Here is a 16,633-nt window from a genome sequence, read left to right as displayed (position 1 = left end):
TCGTCACCTCCTTTTTCTTTCTTTCTTTCCTTCGCGTTTTTACTCCTGTTGGTGTTTCGTTTTTTGTTTTTACTTCTTTTCTTTCCTCGCAGCCGTGATGCTTACTCCGCCTCGCCTCGCGTTTCACACACGTGTGGTGGTCTATCGCCGTCTTGTTGGTTTGTGCGGCCTGTCCAACGCGGAGTGTCGCGTGCCAAAGCCCTTGCACCTATACGTTTTCTGCAATCAAGCCAAAAAGAAAAAAAAACACGCAAAAAATAAAGAAGAGGAAAGAGACCAGACGAAGGGGTGCGAAAGGAGAGAGCGGAGGAGACAGAGAGAGAAGCCGCAAGACAAACAGCAACCACAGGCAAAAACAAATAAATAAAGCAAAGAAATCTCGTCAAAAGAAGCATCAGAATATACACAACGTATGCACTTCCCCTTTTTCCCGCACACCACACGAGCACACACAGTCTCTCTCTCTCTCTCTTGTTTATTCAGTTACCGTCAATGGTGCAAAGGAGGTGGGTGAGCAAAAATACCCCAATAAAACTGAGGCAATGATGTTTTGTTTTGTTTTTTTAAATTTCAAAGCATCGCGCAGGGCGCAAATACTTTTGGTTTTCACCGTCATTCGCACCAACACGCCTGATACTGTCATTGTGGGGCGCACCGGTCGGGCTGGTCGCAGCAACCGTGTGCAGGGGTGGCGACGACGTGGAAGGCACGAAGGAAGTCGACAGGTATAGGCGTCGGTGCTGTCGCTGCGCCGTCAGTGGTCGACCCTCCAACCCTGCACTGTCCATCGTCCTGCTCGTGTTGTACTGCACACCCATTTGCATGTGTTCCTGCTCCAACGCCGCCGCCGCCGCCGCGGTCGCCCCGGTCCGTCGATTGTGGGCAAGGACACGGCCAATAACCGCCAGGCACCGCTGACGTGCATCCTGTGAAAGAGATAGATGCAGCTCCACGCCTGCTGAGGATCGACGCAGAAGCACGGGAATGCTAAGAGACGCAAGGCCAGCCGCATGCACGTCTGTGTGCAACTCGGTGGGCGCGGAAGGAGGCAGACAACTCACAATAAAGTTCCCCTCACGTGAACCGATAACCGCAAAGGCGTGGGCCACCCACTGCAGTGGTGTCTGACACTGCGCCATCTCAGCTTCCTCGTTCAGGCGTGTCATGTTTCCCACAATTCGCCGCGCCACCAGTTTAGGGTCCTCCTGTAGTTCAGACAGCTTCAGTACCTGGTGGGACAGTAACCACTGCATCTCTGAGAACGGAATCGGCAACACGCGCGAGGTCGCATGTGGTCGTAGATAAAATGCACCACTCTCCGTCAAGCCGCCTGTCGCAGCGTCAATCACAACAATCCCCACCTCCAGCAACGCAGCAGCTGAAGACGGAGACGACAAGGACGGCATCACAGTGGTGGAGGAAATAGCCCTCATATGAGCCCAACTGCTCTCCGAAATAAGCAGAAGTCCCCGATTTTCCCTCCAAGCGGCGCAGAGGCCACATTTGGTCAAAAATGCTTCCATCTGCGTCGCACTGTCATTGAAAAACACGCCAAGATGTTGCCGCAGCAACATGTTCCCCGGCGAGAGTCGCACAACACCGCAGGCATGCAGAACAGAGTCTCCCACCAGTTGACCGCCAGAAATAGCTGCTGTCTCGCCACTCACGGTGACTTTTGGAGGTGGAGACAAAAAACGTGCCGAGTTGCCGTGCCTCACCTTGCGCAGGGCGGCGAGGAAGAAGCCCTCCGCACCGCCATTGCGATGTGGTAAAACACGCAAACAGCAAGCTTCGAGTGCCGCTTGAACTTTTGCATTCCCATCAGGTGGAAAAAGTTCTACTGTCGTCTTCTCCCCCTTCGCTTCTGCCTCTGCAAAGGTATGCAAAAAGCCTCCCGCGCGTGACGGAACAAGCCATCGTGGCAAACCTCGACCAAAGTGCCAGCCACTATTCGCCGTCATGGAACGTGGTGGGCGCACCAGCTCCACTCCACCATCCGCTAACACTGTTGATACTACCGCCTCATTTTCCAGAGGGTTGAGGGTGCATGTCGAGTAGACGATGCACCCTCCTGCAGCGCACAACTCCACTGCGCGTCGCAGTAGCGCCACCTGAGTGGCAAAAAATTCCACAGCTTTCAAAGGATGCCACATTCGCCACGACATGACATCCTTATGCATGCGGCCCTCTCCGGAACAAGGAGCATCCACCAACACCTTATCGTATTGAACCCCACCCGTTGCAACGGGCTGTACAGGGAAGTGTTGTCCTTGTATCTGTGTCACAGCTATATTCGGCGAAACACTCTGCAGTCGCTGTGCGAGTGCGTGTCTGCGGGAAAATATGGCATCATTCGCTACAATGCAGCCACTCTCCGAGGACAACACGGAGGACGACGAGAGGCCAGTCATGTAGTCAAGAATAAGAGCTGCTTTATTACCAGGTGAAGCACACAAATCCAACACGGACTCCCCAGGACGCGGATCGAGGAGCAACACTGGCAGCATACTTGAGGTGGATTGAAAAGAAATAAGTCGTTCGTTTGCAAGCGCCCGAAGCAGTTGTCTGTTGGAAAGAAGTATATTGTGTGGGATGTCTGGTGTATCCGACATGACGAAGGCACCACACATGGGTGGAAGCCAGGACAAGGGTTCTATGCCGGGACGACCACGCAAAAGACCCTCCACCACTTTTCCGTACATCTGTGAGGTGAGTACACGGAACCCCACTGGCTGGCGCCCGCGCAGAGCCTTAAACAGTTCCATCAGCTCCGCCTCATCCTCCACAAGTCCCTGACGCACAAAATAACGCGAAAATGAAGCATTTGGCGCAGCCACCACGTGATCTCGCTTCTGGCGCAACGTTGCCAGCACCACGTTACTGTAACCAGCGGCAAGCAGGGTGGTGTCGCGTGGCTCACCCACGTCATCCTGCAGCGATTGAGGCAGCAGTGCGTCGTCGCGTTGCGTTGCGGAAGTCAATTCGTGACCTGCCTCACCCACCCCACCTCCAACTAGCCGACGATGCCGTGCGAGCAGTGTTTCCATCTCACGCATTTCCTCCGCGGTGCGGCAGGCCGCAAGCGCATTCTTGACCCACGACGGCTCTATCGTCAACTGCAGCTGCTGCTGTTGTGCAAGAGCCACCTCTACTGCAGCCCGTGCAACGGTGTAACTTCCACGCCGCCGCGCCTCCCCAAAGACGAGGTTAAGAGTGCCACGCATCCAACTCCCTCGTTGCCGCGGAACACCCTTGTAACGCCACGGGACGTGGCAGACGTATTGATGAACCTCGCGACGCACGGATTCGGGACTCTTCAACGGTGCGAAGAGTGACGCGACGTTCCCACGCAAAGATGTAAATGAGTCATAGTGGCAGAGAGGAGAAGCCCGCATGTTTGTCGCTTTGCTTCTTCTTTATTTATTTGTTTATTTACCCCTTCCCTTTGTACGTTTTCTTCGGACTTTCCGCTTGGCTTCTTCCTGTTCGCTTCCCCCACCGCTCTTCCCTCCCGTTTCACCTTGTAATCGTTGGTTGTGGTTGTCGCAGGCGGGACCCAAACAGCAACTTCCACCTTCCCACTTTGCAGCCCCCGCCTCGCCTCCTCACTTTTCACCACCTCAGCCGGCAAAAAATCCAGAGATCAATAAAAATGCCAACAGTTTTCTCCTTTCTACGTTGCCCCCAGAGGGGAGGGGCAGGGATGACTCTACAGCGCACACGCATAGAAGCAAACAAAACGACAGAGTAAAAAAGATTTTTAAAAACCCAAAAGAAAAAAAACAACAACAAAAGAAAAACAACAACAACAAAAGCGCAAAAGGTGCGGCATTGAATCACTGTAGAAGGAAGCATACAGCGTAAAAAATCTACAAAGATGGTTGCGTAGAAGGCAGGAGAAAGTTAGAAAAAGGAAGGGAAAGAAAGAGATAGATAAATAGCCAAAATAAATAATTTAAAAAAAAAAATGAATAGGCACCCTGCCAAGGTGGCTACTGCAAGCACATCGCAAATACGTTTTCAAGGAGGCATGTCCGTACTAAGTCTTTTTTTATTTTATTTTTTTGTCTTTGTCTTTCGTATCTCGTCATTTGTTTAAATTTCTTTCCCCCTTACACTCACAGCCGCTGAGCTGCGTTGAGAACTTTGCTTGTTTATCACTTTTGCGCTGTGATTCTTCAGCACCGTTCACCAACACACAAATTTCCCCGTACGGCAGTCCCCTCATAGACATAGAAATACTGACATAGATGCGAATATAGGCATATGCGTGTACATCGTGACCCTCTCACCACCGACCACACAAACACACACAAAGAGAGGGAGAGAGAGAGAGAGAGAGAAATAGATGGAAAGAAGCCCATCCTCGTTCCACTAGGCCTTTATAGTATGCGACTGCAGTTATGTATATGCAGCAGCATATACATACATAACTGCCGTTACGCTCTAATCAGATCAACTTGTAAACAAGGGTACAGAAGGATCACTCGCAGTAAGAGAGGGAAAATAACGCATGAGACTCCCCTTGCTCCCTCCACCAGGCAATGCAATAGAAGACGCCAGCAAAAACAAAAACACACAAAAAAAAAATAATAATAATAACATGCAATCTGGGGGGATAAAATAGGCGGTGACAGACCCACACTTTTTCTCTGTTAGGTTGTTTATACGCGTTTCCCACCCCCACACACCCCCACCCCCACACTTTTTACCTCGCTCTTTTTCACTTGGTCCCTGTGTGCATGCGTGTATCTGCATTCATCTCGCATTGATGCCGCAGCCATATTTGTAAGCGCCAGGAAAAGTGTTGTATGTACATATGCATTATGTATCACTAATTTGAGACCTGGCCTAATCTCTTCTTCCCACACCATTCCGGTTTCTTCTCCATGCCGTAGTCTGAAGGCTGATTTATTTCCCTTAATGTCGTCTCCACTGCTGCTGCTGCTGTCACAGCTTTTCTCTCGTGTATGCTGCTAAGCCTTTGCAGATATCTATGTTTCGTCACTTCCTCGCACCCCCCCCCACCCCTCCCCCCGCGAAGTTACGTCAAAGGAGATCTTTCAAGTGCAAAGAAGAGTCGGCGTTGGAGTTCACGCAAATTGTTCCGCATATCTTCCCATTCCTGCTCTGTTGGGGGGATGGGGTGCCGCTCAATGCTGTTCAGAGTGATCAGGGAGTGCTCAACGGCATCCTGCAACGCACGGGTCCTGGCGCTGCTCGCTGCGCGTGGGGCTTCTGAGAGGTCGGAGTTCTCTAGCAAAGATGCATTATCCACTGCGGCTCCCTTGACCACTGACTTTCTCTCCGACCTCTTTGACTGATGCCCGCGCAGCGACGTACGGTGTGGTTGCCCGGATGTGTTTGGAACCATCGTGCGCTGTTTCCCATTAACACAATTTTTGTCTGTCGACTCGGTGGCCGGGGAATTACCGCGCACCTGCCGCAGCTCCATGATCTCACGCTGCTGCTCCACTATGCGATTCATGAGTTTTGCATTCTCCTCATTGCGCAGCCTAAGCGTGTTCTCCAGCTCCACTCCACGCTCCTCGGCATCCTCGTCCTCGTAGACCTCCTCGTCCTCGTCCTCGCTCTGGTCAAGGTTCTCAAACGGGAAGTCTGTGTCCACCACCTCAACAGGGTATTTAAGCAGCTCCGGCGGGGTACTTTTCGTGGGGTGTGGAAGAATGCTTGGCACGGCAGCGAAGTCAACGTGCTGCACAGTACATTTATTCTCTGTGAAAACAAAGACATCAAACTTCATCTCTCGCGCCGCCTCTTGTCCCTTCTCAGTGCGTACCATGCCCTCTACATGAACGGTGACACTCCCCTGACTCTTATACTCTACAGAGGCCTCCGCATTCCAATAGGCGTCAATGCCTTCCAACTTTTTCCCTTTTGTATTGAGCAGACGCACACGCAGGAATACCCCGGGGCTACTCACCACCGCCACCATTTTCCCCTTTGTTTCAACCTGCACTGAAATCGGCTTTCCTGCCCACATCCCGGCGGAGGAGGTGCAATACCACTCTGACTTACTCCCGTCAATCGGGGCGATGGTCATATCATCTGTGTCACAGTAGACAGAAAGTCGCCATTCATCCTGATGGGGAGACTCTGTAAAGGGAATGTACACATACGCCTCTCCCGCCTTTAGGTTGGCAGACGTGGAAATGTAGCTGTTGCTAGCAAAGTTGTTACTGGCAACAAAGGTAGACTTCTGTGGTAGCGGAACGATAGCCTTAAGATATCGCTTTTCCGGGGCAAAGGTGGTAAAAAGTCTTCCATGTAGGCGGGGACGCTTATTTTGCTCTTCCCCCTCCTCATCACGCGAATGGGCACGTTGGCGATCTACAGAGAGGTACGATAGTACAAACACTACACGGCAGTTTTCTTTCGGTTGCAAACGAATTTGTGGATTACATCGCCAATCAAAGCCGCTGCCGCCGCGGCCCGTCAATTCGGTCCAGGAGCCATCTAGCACAGTTCGCACCCACCCTACCTGCTCTGGCACGGCAGTAAGCTGAATAAATTTGTCACCAAAGGCTGAAAGCGCAAACTCCGTCTGACGACCCCGTTGACTAGTGAAGGGGACTACAACATACGGAGTTTCACTCGGTTGCAGCGTACAATGCAGCACATTTTCACAGTTAGAGGTGAATTTCCCAATCTCAACCATGCGTCCATGAAAGTCCAGTTGTTTTAGCTCCACCTTCGAGAGCTCAGGGTCGCCCTCAAAAAGGGCTAACCCCATATACACTGTATTATTCTTTTTCTTCTTCATCATGCGAGCTTCGTAAAGCAGGTCTTGGATCATAAAGGCAATATCTGTCGTCTCCGTCACATATAAGTAAAACTGTGGGTTGTCCATAAAGGTGGAGAAGATTGGGCGACCACCGGAGGATGTGGCGGACCACTTATCTGCAATGGTGACACCATAGTATGGAAAGGGTGATTCTGTTTCTTGGGCGGTGGCACGACCGTACCCTTCGCGGGCCGTATTTTTACCAAAGACACGCGCAAGACCTTCAAGCAGGCGAAATTTCACCTCACCGTAGCGTGGATTGTCGCGTGCGATGTCAAGATTCCTTTCATTGCTGCAGCATAAATTCACAAGAGCGTAAGAGGCAAGAATAGGAACCTGATGGTCACGTGTTCCTGCGGGACTGAACAAAACATCAATAAGTAGATCAATTCCACCAAAGGATGCTATCATGTACTGCATATCTGCATCTCCGTGAGCCAGGCGTCCCACACAGTTTGTGGCTGCCTTGGTGAGATTAACAACCTCCTCAGGGGTGTTTCGCAACGTCTCAAGAAGTTTGGGTACAATTTCAAGTCGCTCAAAGTTCCGTCGTGCATCGGGGTAAAGATCCACAATCGCGGCCACTGCTGTACATGCGGCTTCTTGAACCTGTTGATTTGGATAGCTATATATAAGCTCTACTAACTCTGTGTACACCACAGGGGCAAGCTTCATTTTGTTTTTTAGGCAACCGCGACACGCGGCTTCAAGCGCCACGCATGCCGCCTCCTTGCAGCGTTCCTCCCTAACTTGCAGCAACCGCGTCAAGGCATCAAGGCCACCAATTTCCTCAAACATCTCCCGTCCAGCATCATCCAAGACGCTAGCAATGGTCTGTGCTGCGTTGGAGCGGTAAAAGGTAGAGGCAGAACGATCTACAAAGCGCACAAGCAGTTCCAGCCCGCCCAGTTCACGAAAGCTTGCCTTGGACTCAGGGAATAAGACACTGTGCGAGGTTAAATCATCAAAGGTCTCCGGTAGATTTGAAATAATGCGGGACAGCTCGGTTTGCATCTTAAGCTTCTTCTTTTGTCTACTCTGAAGACGATGATAATCCGGGCGTTCAGGAGTCTCATCGTCGTGCTGTGGAATTTGTTTCAGCTTCAGGAACTCTGCCGCTTCCTTGCTGCGTTTATCGCGTAGCTCCTGCTCCAGGCTGGCGATGTGTGACCGCATCCGCTCAATCATATCCTCCATCTCTGCCAACCGCTTGTAGTCAATCGCATTACGCACTGGACGCAGCACCAACTGCAGGGCTCTTTTGCCAAACTCAATCGTCGACCTCGTCTCGGAACTCCACAATGCGCTGCAAGACACTGCCAGGATAAAGTGAATGAGGTTGGATCCGCCCAAGCTTGACTGTAAGAGATATGTCAGTTTACTGTCCTTGTATGGTATATGAATACGGCGTCCCTTGTGCTTCGCATGCTCTACTAACTTAGAGACGACATTGCCGAGTGCACTTAGTGACTTATTTATGTGAATCGCTTCCCACATGCTGTCGCCCTTCGCACCCGACTGTGCTAGCCGCTCGGACCCTGCAAGATCAATGAGGTTTAGCTGCGCACGTGAGCCTGGCAAAGACGGTTCATCCCACTGCAACTTCATCATCATAATCATATGACTGCGTGAGGAGACAAGGTTCATCTCAGTTGCAGATGTCGCACGTATCTCCGACGCCTTCGTGTACAGCCGCATCGTCTCCTCAAGGCCCTTCACACGTGTCCATGTCGCGTCTCGTGCTACGTACTGTCCCGTGCGATCCATGTGTATCTCCAAGGTTTTCTGCCCTGCCAAGAGATCCTGGATCTTCTCCTGATAGATCTGCACTAGACTCACCTCACAGGCGCTATCTGTGATGTCATTGTTCGCCTCAAACCGTTCAAAGACGGCACGGATCAGTCGCGGCGTCAGTCCGTAACCTTCCAGTTTTGTGCGGTTGCCCTCCATCGTGTAAGTCTTGCCACTGCCTGTCTGCCCATACGCAAATACAGAGGCATTGTAGCCACTGAACAGTGCGTCAAGCACCTCTGACCCAATGACTCGAAACACCTCACTCTGTACTGCATCGCGATCAAATACGTGATCAAAGCGTGTCTGTAACTCCGGGGCCCCCTCTTCGCCCTTCAAAAAGAGCGTGTCAGGCATTCGCGCGTCACCACGACATACGAGTTCGCCACCGCCCTCCTTCTTCTCACGATCATTCAACGGGCGTAGACGCACGTACACGCGCGGGCGCGAGACGGCTGCCTTGCTCATTCACCCTCTGTGAATAAGAACCTGCCTTTCCCTTCTCGCAGCGCAGGTACGCCCACACGAAACACAAAATAGTAAAATAAAAAATAAAATAAAAATTTAAGGAGAGAAAAAGAGATGAAGAAAAGGAAATACAAGCATGCATATGTGTGTATGCGTCAAATAAAAGAAAAAAGCATTCTGGCGGCAAACGACATGTGTGTGGAAAAAATAATGGATAGATAGCACTACTGCCTCTTGAGAAAGCTCATTCATAGTGAATGAGGAGCCAAGTACCCACTGTGTATGTGCGTGCGTCTCACTCCGTCTGCCTCTGTATGTGTGTGTGTTTGTGTGTGGTAGGGGGGGGTGGAGCGGTGACAGTAACACACAACACACTGGTACATAAGAAAAACAGTGGAGTCAAGGGAAGCCATGCAAAAAGGAAAACGACATGGTGGCAACAAGAAAGACACATGCATGCACAGATAATTATGCGGACTAAGATAGATGGAAAAAAAAAAAACCAGTATCAACACCCGCAAGAAAAAACCATGAAGTCACGCAACAACAAGCAAAAGGAAAAAAAAAATGGTAGTTGGGAGAGAAGAAAGGCTCCAAACTCACCTTCTCACAGAGGGCAAGACTCGCCAGACTGGGCATGAAACCTCCTCCTCCATCACCTTCTCATATAATAGCAGGTAGGAGTCGGTGGAACAACTACGACGCCTTTCCAGCGCCGCCAGTTGCAGTAATTCCACACGAATATCATCGGCTATATGCCAAAGTCTTGACGGCTTGACCTCCGCCTTGCCAATGCTGCTGCCGGCGTCGTCAGGCTTGGGCGGCGGCCCTGGCTCAAGCCCGTCCGTAGCAAACTCCGTGACATAATGCCCGGCAACTGGACAGGAACCGATGTGCCGCACCACGCCCCGTAAACGATAAAGATAGCGGATGGCATTTATATGCGTCTTGGCGTCGTCCCCTGCCTCTTCCTCTGCCTTCTCATGCCGCTTGTCCACGCCTGAGTTATTGGAGTCGTCGTCTCCCTCCAAGGTTGAATTGGTGGACGGCATACCCGTCTCACCTCCCTCGTGCTGCTGGTTCGGTATTACGTGTCGCTCTCTTTCTTTGGCCGCACGCTCCGCCCCTCGTACGCAGGGCGCCAACTGCTTCTTCTCACCGTCAAATTGTCCTTCCTCACGCAATGCAAAAAGTGTAAGCTCTTCATTGATAAAAACAGGCGTTTTGTTCTTTATCACATGCACACCATTCACTGGGTCGTAGTTCGTGGAATACCGATTCAGTTGTATTGTGAGAATAGGTGGTAACGGGCCCAAGAGACTACCGCCTTGATTTTGCTTCTGTGTGGAGCCACAGGCGTCACAGACGTACCTGTCAAGCGGCACATATTGAAGGGTTTGCTCTAATAATGTCTGGACGTCGTTGTCAACATGTTCGCCCGGATTACTTTTAAAGATTGCTGAAGGCAGTGATTCACGGACTGCCTCCTTTGGTGGTGTACAGGGTCTGCCGCCAACAGCTTCACCCAATGCTGAGCCGCCGTTGTCCGCAACAAGTGGCTGAGCCAGCAACGTAGCGCCTGCCTCGGTGGATTCTGTCTTGCTTAGATTTATACACAAGTTTACATAGGGATCTTGGGTGGCAATTTCATGCTTACACGCCTCGTTCCCGCAGCGAATAATGTTCAGTAGGTTCCCTCCAAAAAGTCTGTTAATCCAGACACACGATGGGTGAATGATGGAAGCGTCTTCGCCGCCCTTTCCGTCAACCTGGTTGCCATCGTTGAACAACATGTCCGCCTCCGCCTCCGTCTCTGTTTGATTCTTTTCAAGACTATCCTCATGTATTCCATTCCTGCGCTTTAATATTTCTATTGCCTCCTCCTCTAGCTTTTGAATGAGATCCAAAAAGAATTCGTGGGCGTCCTGCTGTTCCCCGGAGAAGAATGATGTGGAAAAGAACCCACGCAACGGAGTCATGTCAATTCCATACCCGATACTTTCCGGCTTCTGAAGCAAGCGGAGAAAGTGTAGTAGTACTTCATGGATACTTGTAAAAGAAGTCTCCTGTCGCTGTTGGAACTGTATGGAAGGCCAGCTTGTATGCACGTTATTCGGGTCGTAACTTTGGTTATCATTGGTACTATTCCTGTTAGCGGAGTCACTGGGCTCACGCCTAGGCGCGTCACACAAGGCGTGGCAAAACTTAGGACTGCGTAGCAGTAAAGTCAAAACACTACATGCGTAGCAATCATTACGAGGGTTTATGAATCCGCTGCAATGACGCGAACCAAGGCTGAGCGACGGTGACCCATAAGCTCCCCATGATGAATTAAGGAGCCAACGCGATGTTTTTGCACAGCTCGCTGAGGAGAAGTCAGGTCCCTTTTCTGTATCGGAAGATAATGAAAGAGGCTGGTAGGTCTTTCTTCTGACATCGCAAGCCGCTTCTTCAGCATGCGATGGCGGCACCGCCGCTACTGCATAGGGAGCCTTCCCGGTGTAAGCAGGCGCCGCCCAAGCCACGCTTTGTGGGGGCTCACTTGCAAGACGGTACTGTCTATATGGACTAAGAGAGTGCGGGGAAACTGCAGCACGTAGCGGCGGAGATGCCCCTGGTGTTTTTACAGTTTCCCTCTCCGCTGGTGTTGGTGGTGGTGAGCCGGGTACGTGTTGCTTAGCCATTTTAACTGGTGACGTCGTGGGATGCGCTGTACAAGGCGTTGAGTTCTGCGTCAGTGAAGTTCCGGCACTTTTGTAAGCAGGAAACAATGAAGCCGACGCCGTGGAATTGTTGTTGTTAATGGTGGTGGAAAACGCCTGTGTTTTTTGTCCGCACTCCTCACCTGTAGCTACCACCCGTTTGTTTGCTTCAGCGTCGTAGGGGTCGGCCATGATTGCGTGGTTCCGGCTTGTTTTCGACAAGGAGATGCCTGCGGTAGCTGGTTCATGGCCATCGAAGTGCTTTGCTGGTGGATGAAGCCCCAACGTCAAGGAAGACCGCCTCCATGACAAAGTTTCCTTCAGCTTTGAACTAATAGTGGGAGCCGCGTAATGACTCCCCCTCATACGTGTGGTGCATGGGGAGTTGCCCCCGTTCGAGTTACCTAAGCACGGCGCCGCATACCGTGACGCCGTCTCCACCGCCCCACCGCCTGCCACTGGACTTTTCTTCTCACTCACCCCCAACAGACTGCGACGCGCCGCAGGTGAACCTGTTGCCCGCGTCAGACTACTTCTTGTATCACCCTTTGCAGGCGAAGTCGCCTCCAGTCGAATCTTCTTCGGTACAGGCGAAGTTGTCAGGCTTCTGGACGCTGACGATTTCCGTTTCCGCGACTGTCCACAGGCCATACCATTGCTGCTGCCTTTGAATTGGTGGCGCTGGTGTGGTTGTTTGGTGCCTGTCCCCACTCCGCAAGAATTGCCGCCGTCGTTGGCCCTCTCAATTTCTTTTGTGTAATCCCCATCCGAAGAATCACCATCACCCACATCAGCGCGGGAGTGGCTGCGCCGTGGAGGGGTGGTATAATTTCCATGAGCGAGAGGGAAGGCTTGATTGTGCTTCAAGTACCCATTGTCGCCATTTAGTGCATAACTGTTGTCTGTCTCCGTGCGCAACTTCTCAGCCTCCAGCACCTTTCTACCATAATTCATTGGCAGTAGTTATGGGTATATATATATATATATTGTTTTTCTTGTTTCTTTTATTTTGAGTTGATGCTGCGGCTGCTGTGTTCCTCGCTTTTTCAAAGCCCACTTATTGCCGTTTTTAAAGTTTTCCTCTACCACTTCACTTATCTCTTTATGTCTTTTCTTCCACCTTTTTCTTTCTTCTCCCTCTTTGGGTATTGTTTCGGGTTTAGGCGTGCGTTTATGCGGCGGAAGGTGCGCGCTCTCCTTTCCGTCTTGAGCGGTGTCTCCGTGTTGCGGCTGCCTTAGTCGTCGTCCTGCCTGCTGTATGGGGAGAAGTGATGTATGCCCCGCTCCTTGCAACGTTTTTGGCCCCAACACACAGAGAGCAGGGATATAGGTAGTTATACACAATATAGGTAGGAATGTATGAAGGTATGTATGGATAGATGGATGTATATGGAAGCGGATTGGTGCGTGTGGAGCGCAGAGTACCGTCTACGCCGTGTTGCAAAGCAGTAGCAGCCCCCTTTCAGCGGATATGCGTGTGTGTTTGGGCCTCAGCCACTTGCGGCCGACTTCGTCTGTGCAACGGCGTCCCCCACCAATGCGTCTCGTCTGCCCCGCAGCCAAGCAGCTAAACCTCGCTTCGCCTTTGACTGGATGCAGCTATGCGTAGGACTCCACCTGCGCCGGTCTGCTGATTCCGCCCCGCTCACTCCCCCGCCTCGCTCGTCGCTGCTATCACCCCTACGTCTCTACGCGCTCCTACCACCAGCAGCCACAGAACAAAAAGGAGAGCGTGGGAAAAAGATTAAGCAAGACACAATGGTCTCCTGTAGACTCATGTGAATGAGGAGTGCACAACAACAGACGCCAAAATAATAATAATAAGGACCATGACACTATGACAGTCAGTCATTCCTGTTGCTTCGTTCCCTTTTGCTTTTGTATCCCCCACTTCCTCTCTTGCAATGGTCCTCGTGCCTCTCTACCCGTCGGGCCTGCTGTGCATGCAGGCCTGAACGTACGCACACAAGGGGAAAGAGAAGATATGTATGTATGTATGTATGTATGCAATGTCTCAGGTACAAGAAAACCCCTCACCGCTCACACTTGCATCTATCGGCGCAAGGGAACTGCGCATTGTACCATTGCCGACATTACCACTAGTCACGATATCGTTGTCATCGTCGCACTCGTCACCATCGCCTGAGAGAAAGGTGCTCATCTGCAGATTTAGCCGCTGAAGCTCAGGAGGGATATCGTACGGAATGGCTTGGTGCGTAATTCGCTTAAAGAAGTAGGCGTAGCTGATGGCGTTCAGCACCTCCTCTTTGCTGTGCAGCTCGACGTCCACGCAGCACACCAGCGTCGCCTTCGCATTGCCACCAAAAATAGGACGCAAAAAACGTACCAAGCAGTTCGTATGCGAGCTAGGAAGCTGATCAAACGCCGCCTCAGCACGTGCAGCGGCCTTCTGGCCTGCAGCGGGCGTAACACTGGAGGTGGCGGCGATGGCGTCACACACCGCCTGCAAGGATTCCTCCACCCACTGCGTCTCAGGCTGCATTGGCTGCATTGCCGGCCTTGCGCCTTCTGGTGGCGGACCGCATAGATCGACAAACGACACCAGCGAGCGCCGGTAGTGCCCCTTCTCGTTGAAGCTCTCCACGCGCAAGGAAAAGATGGCGTGCGACACCCCACCACAGTGCGCCACAAAGGCGGCATCGTCCTCGCGGCATTGCCCACCCGGGTTATTGTTACTGCCTCTGCCGCCGCCCGCCGGCAACCAGGACGAAAAGCTGCGCCGCCAGCGCCCGAAACGTTCAAGTCCCTCAAAGAACACACGAATCACGTCTTCAGCAGTTTCAGCACGCACAGCTGTGACTTCTTCACCCGTGCCGCTGCTGCACGACAGCGGCGCAGCAAAGGAATCACCCGCCGTGGCGGAGGTGAGTTTCACCAGCGTGGTGTTATTCGCGCCACCGCCAGACATGGGCCGCCCCGGCTTCCGAAGAAGAAGATCGACTGTCTGATTCATGGCGAGCTCCAGAAAGCTGCAGGAGATGCTAAAATGAGTCACGGCGTGTTCAACGAGGCCGTTAAAGAGGCCGCACACAAACAGTGACAAGAGACCCGCCGTTTTCTCACAACCTCGAAGCGATTTGAATGACATATCTGCAGACGGAGCCCGTTCATTACTGGCGGAACGACGTAAACGACGAGTAAAGCTGCGCTGCTGCCGCTGTTGTTGTAGCATGCCGTTCTGAAAGATGGCGGCCCTGGTACCAAACAGAGTCTCCGTCTTTCCACCCCCAGCGGGACCAAAGGAAAGAAAAACCAGGTTCGCTCCCGAGAGAGCATCCGCAACGGCGTGCTCTACACGAATGGCAGCAGCAAACTCCTCATCCGGCATAAAAGTTCGCGGTATCATGTCATCCGTATTTGAAGCCGTACCAGCAGCCCCGGCAAGTGCGGCTTCCGACTGCATCCGTCGCCTAAGCGATGTCACTGTGTACGCCGCGTCCACCACAAACGTGCGTCGTCGGTCCAAATCCACCACTGTGCACTTATCTGTCACTGCAATATTTGCCCCATGCCTAGTTTTCTCCTTCTCGCGTTGAGGTTCCTGCTGCTGAAGATGACTGTCTCGCGCTGCTTCCTCCCACGCCGGACCACTGTCACGGGCCGCAGGAGCAGCCACCTGCACCACAACACGTTGACCCCCCTTCAACTCCGCTAGTGTGTTTGCATAGCGTTTCTGCAGCAACTGCGTCACCGCAAACTCCTCCGCCGTGTGCTGCAGACAAAGCTCCGCCTCGCTGTGCTGACGATCTGCGACGTTGGCTTTTTCCTCCACAAGCTGCAGTCGTCGGCGAAGCTCGTCGCGCTCAGCGAATACTGCCCGACGTAACGAGCGTAACTCCTTCAGTGCGTCAATCTGCTGCCGCAGGACCTCGCCAAGCCGGCAGGTCTTGCGTGAGACAAGAGCGAGTTGGTGCTCTGCTGCCTCATACATGCCTCGCCTTCCGTTGACCTGAGTATGTCTCCTCTCACCGTGTCTCCTGCCTTCTCTCAGCCACGTCAGCCCCACCCTCTTTCGTTTCCCAGATTGTGTGTGGTGGTTTTGTGTGGGTGCTCCCAGGCAAAGGAAAAGAAGACGACAAAAAATCACAATAATAAAGTGTGGATACAACGAGCAAAGAAGACACGTGGGGAAACACAACAATGGCCCTCCAAAGAGACGAAGATAAGCAGCTGAAATAATGGACAGAGACATGAGCGTAGGAAATCCATAAGGAAACGGCAGTGTTGACCCCTCCAGCAGAAACAAGCAAGAGATAGAGAGAGAGAGAAGAAAAAAAAATGATAATGAGAGGGAGAAGAATGCTGGGAAAGTGGGGCAACATCACAGTGACAACGCGGAAGGCACTCACAGCGGCAGAAATAAAAAGTAGAAAGGGGCAAAAGTAGTCCAAAACAGAAAATGTAACAAAAAAAAGAAAAAAAACAGAGAGGAGGAGAAAATGAATGAGAGGCGTTCACATGTATGGCAATACACATGTGCATACATGAATAAATGTAGATATTTCAACTGCTTGTAGACAAAAAAAAAAAGGGAAACGGTACGTACAGAATCTTGGAAAAGGCAAAAAAGAAAGAGTGACACACCCGCACATATATATATATATATATACAAACGGGCATGTAAAAGATACTTCTTTTTGTTATGCAATGTTGTGCCCAGTCACATCGGCCATTGGCCTCCCCTCCCCCCTCCTCCTCCTCTCCCCTTGTTGTGTTATATGTGCCTCTCTTGTGTGGGTTGTGGTCGTTGCGGATGGGCGCCAACAAGCTCTTCCCCCCCACACCACCTCCCTCCGCTTGTTGCCTGCAGATGTGTGTGTTTGGTGGCCGCCGCCACCCCTCGCCC

The 16,633-nt window shown here is 51.9% G+C and overlaps 4 protein-coding genes across 4 annotated transcripts, besides 16 other annotated features; all 4 read right to left on the bottom strand.

Annotated features, from left to right (window-relative positions):
• Nucleotides 1-12: 12 nt before the first annotated feature.
• Nucleotides 13-87: a sequence feature (A-rich).
• A 174-nt stretch (nt 88-261) lies between these two features.
• Nucleotides 262-323: a microsatellite.
• Nucleotides 324-455: 132 nt separating this feature from the next.
• Nucleotides 456-472: a microsatellite.
• Nucleotides 473-563: 91 nt separating this feature from the next.
• On the bottom strand, nt 564-3,395 carry TraAM80_02799 (tRNA (cytosine34-C5)-methyltransferase; the record flags this gene model as incomplete). Its single annotated transcript, XM_029379790.1, has 1 exon — nt 564-3,395. The coding sequence occupies one exon, from the start codon at nt 3,393-3,395 to the stop codon at nt 564-566; it is 2,832 nt and encodes a 943-aa protein (XP_029240317.1).
• Nucleotides 3,396-3,769: 374 nt separating this feature from the next.
• Nucleotides 3,770-3,812: a microsatellite.
• A 107-nt stretch (nt 3,813-3,919) lies between these two features.
• Nucleotides 3,920-3,974: a microsatellite.
• A 69-nt stretch (nt 3,975-4,043) lies between these two features.
• Nucleotides 4,044-4,095: a sequence feature (A-rich).
• A 221-nt stretch (nt 4,096-4,316) lies between these two features.
• Nucleotides 4,317-4,357: a microsatellite.
• A 207-nt stretch (nt 4,358-4,564) lies between these two features.
• Nucleotides 4,565-4,602: a microsatellite.
• A 442-nt stretch (nt 4,603-5,044) lies between these two features.
• TraAM80_02798 (putative kinesin) lies at nt 5,045-9,064 on the bottom strand (the record flags this gene model as incomplete). The annotated part of the gene is made up of 1 exon (XM_029379789.1): nt 5,045-9,064. The coding sequence occupies one exon, from the start codon at nt 9,062-9,064 to the stop codon at nt 5,045-5,047; it is 4,020 nt and encodes a 1,339-aa protein (XP_029240316.1).
• A 65-nt stretch (nt 9,065-9,129) lies between these two features.
• Nucleotides 9,130-9,158: a microsatellite.
• A 183-nt stretch (nt 9,159-9,341) lies between these two features.
• Nucleotides 9,342-9,399: a microsatellite.
• Nucleotides 9,400-9,663: 264 nt separating this feature from the next.
• Nucleotides 9,664-12,720, bottom strand: TraAM80_02797 (putative ubiquitin hydrolase; the record flags this gene model as incomplete). Its single annotated transcript, XM_029379788.1, has 1 exon — nt 9,664-12,720. The coding sequence occupies one exon, from the start codon at nt 12,718-12,720 to the stop codon at nt 9,664-9,666; it is 3,057 nt and encodes a 1,018-aa protein (XP_029240315.1).
• Nucleotides 12,721-12,736: 16 nt separating this feature from the next.
• Nucleotides 12,737-12,753: a microsatellite.
• Nucleotides 12,754-13,109: 356 nt separating this feature from the next.
• Nucleotides 13,110-13,155: a microsatellite.
• A 594-nt stretch (nt 13,156-13,749) lies between these two features.
• Nucleotides 13,750-13,773: a microsatellite.
• Nucleotides 13,774-13,780: 7 nt separating this feature from the next.
• Nucleotides 13,781-15,718, bottom strand: TraAM80_02796 (uncharacterized protein; the record flags this gene model as incomplete). Its single annotated transcript, XM_029379787.1, has 1 exon — nt 13,781-15,718. One exon carries the CDS (start codon nt 15,716-15,718, stop codon nt 13,781-13,783), a length of 1,938 nt encoding a protein of 645 aa, XP_029240314.1.
• A 318-nt stretch (nt 15,719-16,036) lies between these two features.
• Nucleotides 16,037-16,058: a microsatellite.
• A 319-nt stretch (nt 16,059-16,377) lies between these two features.
• Nucleotides 16,378-16,396: a microsatellite.
• A 67-nt stretch (nt 16,397-16,463) lies between these two features.
• Nucleotides 16,464-16,494: a sequence feature (GA-rich).
• Nucleotides 16,495-16,633: the final 139 nt, after the last annotated feature.

Source organism: Trypanosoma rangeli, assembly GCF_003719475.1.
Source record: "Trypanosoma rangeli strain AM80 chromosome Unknown Tra_15.4_contig_00067, whole genome shotgun sequence".
Lineage (NCBI taxonomy): Eukaryota > Euglenozoa > Kinetoplastea > Trypanosomatida > Trypanosomatidae > Trypanosoma > Trypanosoma rangeli.
The sequence above is the reverse complement of the archived record's forward strand: the minus strand, read 5'-3'. Positions and strand labels throughout refer to the sequence as shown.